The 5,837-nt window shown below is 48.7% G+C and overlaps 1 protein-coding gene across 1 annotated transcript; it reads left to right on the plus strand.

Annotated features, from left to right (window-relative positions):
* The first annotated feature begins 1,806 nt into the window (after window positions 1–1,806).
* On the plus strand, window positions 1,807–5,189 carry LOC131285482 (uncharacterized). The gene is made up of 2 exons (XM_058314339.1): window positions 1,807–4,836; window positions 5,028–5,189. The coding sequence occupies exons 1-2, from the start codon at window positions 1,807–1,809 to the stop codon at window positions 5,187–5,189; spliced, it is 3,192 nt and encodes a 1,063-aa protein (XP_058170322.1).
* The last annotated feature ends 648 nt before the right edge of the window (window positions 5,190–5,837 follow it).

A 5,837-nucleotide genomic window follows, 5' to 3' on the forward strand; every position in this document is an offset into this window, starting at 1 on the left:
TCTAGCGGGACGTCGTCCTGCGTCGGCCGGTCCCGTCTGGCGATCCTCCGTGGATCGTGATACCGGAGCGCCTGTTCCGCTCCGCCACCGCCCGGGGGCACTTCCGGGGGAAATGGATTTTATTGTGCACTCTCCAGTCGCCGGTACCGCCTCCTCAAACCGTGCGCCACGCACCCTCCCGCCGTTGCTGATTTTCCTCCCGCTTTTCCGGGCGCATGGGGCGTTGGTCGGTCGGTGGGTGGCCCGGTCTAGGTAAAAAACCCGGAACGCTGCTGCTGATGGCCAATGGGTTGGTAATATATTTGCCGCAATTTCCCACGTTGCTTATTATATGCCCGAACCACAATAATAATAATAACGGGTGCCGGTCGGCAGCAAAAAAAACGGGCCAATTGCACCCACTTGCACTCTCTCTTGCACTCTCCTCTCTCCCACTGTGATGCACTTTTTACTTATTTTTCGTTTGCCACTAAACACAACACGCTCCTCCTGGCACCATTGCCTTCATTTCAACAGACCTTTTTTTAACTCCAATTTTCCTCTGCATACCCCACACAAACACTCACACACACATACACACACTGGCACGGAATTATGGCAACCGGTCAATCGGTTTTGATTTTTCACCGCAACAATAATAACACTTTGCGGCAATCGCGCGTTTCCCGGCGGTGTGTGGAAAATAATTCCCTCCCTTTCCTCGCCGTGTTTTCACTCCCTTCTCCTTACCCGTACCCGAACTTTCCCCACTGGGAGGATTTCTTCTAGCCTGGCGGTGGAAGGCTCCGTTCCATTTCCGATATTGAGCCTTTTTCCGGTGAAGCTTTGTTTTATTTTTGCTACTTTGCGGGCACTGGGAAAACTATTTTAATCATAATCACATTTTTACGCTTCGTTTTCACCGAACTGCAAATTGAGGCGCAAAAGAGAATGTTTAAAAATTAGTATAGCTGTTGGGAAATTCATTTTTCATTGGGAAAAAATGGACGATAGCGCCAGGAAAGCAGGATGCTCAGGATGTCTGAAAAGTTGGGTTTTGATTGATTTTCCTTTTACTCTATTCGAGAACAAAGCCGATGTGGGAATTAAAGTCAAGTATGTTGCCTACATTCTGGCGGATATCATTAGCATAGAAAAAAGGATTAACGAAAAGGATTAATGAAAAGAGAAATAGGAACTAAGTCAAATGAATTATAAGGTAACGCGAATGAACTATATTTGACAGATTAATAAACAGTAGCAAACTGGAGCTCAAAGTGTAAGGTTTAATTGCACAGCACGAAGACCATCCGAAAATTCACACATTTGGTCCTTCGAACCGGATTTTTCGTGTTGAGTGAAAGTTTTACTCAGTAATTGTTTTACGAACAATTATCTCGGTTTACGTCTACGACGTACGCAGTGTCTTACGGACAATTGTTTTCTTCGACGTTCACGACGTCAAGACCGCGAAGCAAGTGTTAGGAGAACATTCGACGAGTTCCTCGTCAATTGTGAACACTGATTTGCACAACGAGTGCAACGCAAAGGATTTGCACAACGAGTGCAACGCAAGGGATTTGCACAACGGGTGCAACGCAAACAACAGTGCAGTGAGAAAGAGTGCACACAATACGAAGTTAGTGAAAGTCGCCTACGCATCTCACCGCATCTCGATAGTGCTGCATCATCTAACCGCCATCACGTTTTGCGCGCCATCAAAGTTTGAGAGAGTTCGCGCGCATTTGATCTTCCAGCGCGTCACCGGTTAACCCTTGGGGGACAGCGAAAAAAGGCCACAGTGAAAACAAAAAACTTTTAAGAGAAATGGAGAAAAAACTCAAAGCGGCTCAGCATAAAAAGAAGGTTGCGTTGGAGAATATCAAATCGCTTGAAAGATTTGTGACCACGTTCTCCAAGGATGAAGTGGGTCAGCTTCCAGGTGCATTGGAGAGGCTTCAGCAGCAAAAGGAGGATTTCTTCGCAGCGATGGCGAAATTAGAAGAACTCGATGATAGCAGTGAAGCGTTGGAATCGTGTATCAGCGATAGGATTGACATGGAGGAGCGTTGCCAACGTTTGAAGGCATTCTTGCGGACGAATCTTCCGAAGGAGACACCAGATTCTTCGATGCTGGCAAACTCAACAATGGCATTTGGACGGCCAACTGCAACCAATCTTCGGCTTCCAAAAATCGAACTGCCTACTTTCGACGGTGATTCCACAAAATGGCTTTCGTTCCGCGACCGTTTTGTATCGATGATCGATGATTCGGCAGAATTGTCATCGATTGCTAAACTGCAGTATCTACTGTCATCTTTAAAGGGCGACGCTGCATTACCCTTCGAGCACACACCGTTAACAAACGAAAACTACGCGGTCACTTGGAAGGCGCTGTTGAAAAGATACGACAATACACGTAGCCTTATTCGTGAGTATTGGCGGAAACTTCATTTTCTTCCGGTGGTAAAATCAGAGAGCGTCGAAGATCTAACTAATTTAGTGGATGAATTCACACGGCATTTGAATGGTTTGGCCAAGCTGAAAGAACCTGTGGAGGCATGGGATACTCCTTTGTCCAACATGCTGCTGATGAAGTTCGACAGCGAGACCATTCTTGCGTGGGAGAAGCATTCCGTCCACTTCGAGCGGGACAAATATCAGGAACTGATGAAATTTGTCGAAGATCGGATCCAGATCCTCAAATCCACTAAAAGCCTTACCATTGTAGAGGATTCGACGATTAAGGTGGCCGGCAACGCACGGCAAAATACCTCACGGAGAGCCATTACAAACACCGCAGCCATTCACAAATCCTCGGGGCAACCACGGTGTTTATTGGAGTGCGCTGAAAATCACTCGCTACGCATGTGTCCAATATTCAACGGCAAGGATGTGCAGCAGCGACGCGACATCGTGGCAAAGAAGCGCTGTTGCTGGAATTGCCTAAGCAATACGCATCTAGCGAAGGACTGCAAGTCGGATCGGTCCTGTCGCACGTGTGGGGAGCGTCATCATTCACTGCTACACATTTCTTCGACGATATCGATGGGAGTGAACTCGGAAGACGAAACGGTGTTCCTTGAGACGGCGGTGCTACATCTCGTCGATGACTACGGAACAAGGCACGAGGCGAGAGCGCTTCTCGATTCCGGATCGATGTCTAACTTCATCTCGGAAGCGTTCGCTCGGAAATTAATGGCCTCTCGGTCTAAGGTCAACGTTTCCATCTCTGGCATCGGTATGGCGTCGCAGTTGGTGAACGGGTCGATTGTGGCAACCGTCCAGTCGAAGATACAACCATTCGCGACTCAAATGGAATTCCTGATCCTGAATAACCCATCGGCGGACATCCCAACGACTCCCACTGACGTGTCTTCCTGGAGGATGCCGGTAGATGCAGTTTTGGCGGATCCATCGTTCTACATCCCAGGCAGAATTGACATCGTCATCGGGGGAGATGCGTTCTGGGAGATTCATTCCGGAAGGAAACGGTCGCTTGGCAAGGGACGTCCGTGGCTGGTCGAGACTCCCTTCGGTTGGGTCGTCGCGGGTAACACTGCCCAAGCTGCAAAGGAGGCTCCACGAATTTGCCATGTGGCTACGTCAAACACCCCACTGGAAGTGATCCTGAACCGGTTCAGGGAATGCGAAACCCTTCCCAACGAAGCAACGTTTTCGGCCGAGGAGGACCTCTGCGAGAAACATTACGTTTCTACGACGACTCGGGACGCTGCGGGAAGGTATGTGGTTAGTTTACCGTTTAACTCGAATGCCAATACAATTTTAGGAGCTTCCAAGGAGATCGCCGATCGCCGGTGGGCGGGAATGGAACGTCGGCTGAATTCCAACCCGCAAATGAAAGAGGCATACATCAAGTTTATGAAGGACTACGAGCGTTTGGGGCACATGAAGAAACTTAGCGAACCCGTTGATGATTCAGTTCCGCATTACTATCTGCCGCATAATGCAGTAGTAAAGGAGACCAGTACGACCACTAAGGTTAGGGTTGTCTTTGATGCATCCTGCAAGACAACTTCCGGGTTTTCACTAAACGACACTTTGCTCATCGGTCCGGTAGTACAGCAAGATCTGCTTTCGATTGTCATGCGTTTTCGGGCTCATGCGATAGCAATTACTGCAGACGTGGAGAAAATGTATCGTCAATTCCTTCATCACGCCCAAGACAAGAATTTTCTTCGCATTCGGTACAGAGAAAATTCCGCAGAACCCATAAGCACCTACGAACTACAAACGGTTACCTACGGCACGGCATCGGCACCATTCTTAGCTACACGAACTCTGAAGCAGATTGCAAACGATCATGGGGAGCAATATCCACGCGCAGTTAGCCCTGTACTGTACGATTTCTACGTGGATGACCTACTAACCGGTGCTGACGATCAAACAGATGCAATCGAAATAGTGAGCCAAGTTACAGAAATGCTGCAGTCAGCTGGTTTATCGCTAAAAAAGTGGGCATCGAACATACCTGAAGTGCTCTCTCGCATTCCACCAGAAGACGTAGCGATCTTACCAACATACGAATTACGAGACGCGCAATGTGTATCCACTCTCGGGCTTGTATGGGAGCCAGCCCTCGACTTGCTTCGGTTCCGGATCGATCTTCCATCTACAGCACCAATATGGACACGAAGGATAACAATGTCTTACATTGCAAAGATATTTGATCCACTCGGATTGTTGGGACCAGCCATAACAGTAGCCAAGCTATTCATGCAACAGCTTTGGTTGCTAAAGCAAGACGGGAAAGCTTGGGACTGGGACGTTGAGCTGCCATCACAGGTCCAAAAGGAATGGCACAAGTTTTACTCTACATTACATCTTCTTCGGGAAGTACGCATCCCGCGTTACATATCAAGCCGGAAACCCACGAGCATACAACTACACATCTTTGCAGATGCATCCCAAGCTGCATTTGGGGCATGCTGCTACCTTCGAACTGTAAATCGAGACGGGATTTCTGTTCAACTCGTGGCAGCCAAATCCAAAATCGTTCCATTAGATAACCCGCATTCTATCGCTAGATTGGAACTATGTGCGGCTCGACTGGCAACACACTTATACCGGAAGGTCAGCCAATCCTTAAACATTACTATACAATCCACGGTATGCTGGACCGATTCCATTACCGTGATACATTGGTTGAATTCCTCACCTCGACGTTGGAAACCATATGTGGCAAATAGGGTGGCTCTCATACAGAAGGAGTCCAGCATTACGTGCTGGAAGCATGTACCGGGCACAGATAATCCTGCAGATGACATCTCGCGTGGTCTTCATGCAGATAAGCTATTGGAATGCGATCGGTGGTTCCATGGCCCGCACTGGTTGTCCTGCAACGAAGAAAGCTGGCCTGTGCACAACCTATCTACAGAGGAGGGAGATTGTGTATCGGAGGAAAGAGCAGTGACGCCACGTGTGGTTGCCGTATCAACGACGGCAGATTTCAGCAACAAACTCTTTGCATCATTCTCGGCATACCATCGCCTTCGCAGATCTATGGCGTTTTGTCTGCGTTTTATTCATTGCCTGACAGGACGCGGCGCATTCAGAACCACGGAAGACGGAAATTCACCGGAACAGCTGTCACTGGTTGAGAGAGTGCCACCATTAACACGGGAAGAACTTCTCCAGGCTGAAATCCAGTTGTGCCGGTTGTCGCAGGAGGATAGCTTTGCAGAGGAACTGCATACCGCAAAGCATGGCAAGGAGATTCCGAAAACGTCGAAGCTGCGGTGGCTATCGCCCTTTGTTGACTCAAAGGGATTACTGCGAGTCGGTGGTCGGCTTCACAATGCGCAGATTCAGGACGCGACCAAACACCCGATTCTGCT

This window comes from Anopheles ziemanni, chromosome 3, assembly GCF_943734765.1.
Source record: "Anopheles ziemanni chromosome 3, idAnoZiCoDA_A2_x.2, whole genome shotgun sequence".
Classification (NCBI taxonomy): Eukaryota; Metazoa; Arthropoda; class Insecta; order Diptera; family Culicidae; genus Anopheles; species Anopheles ziemanni.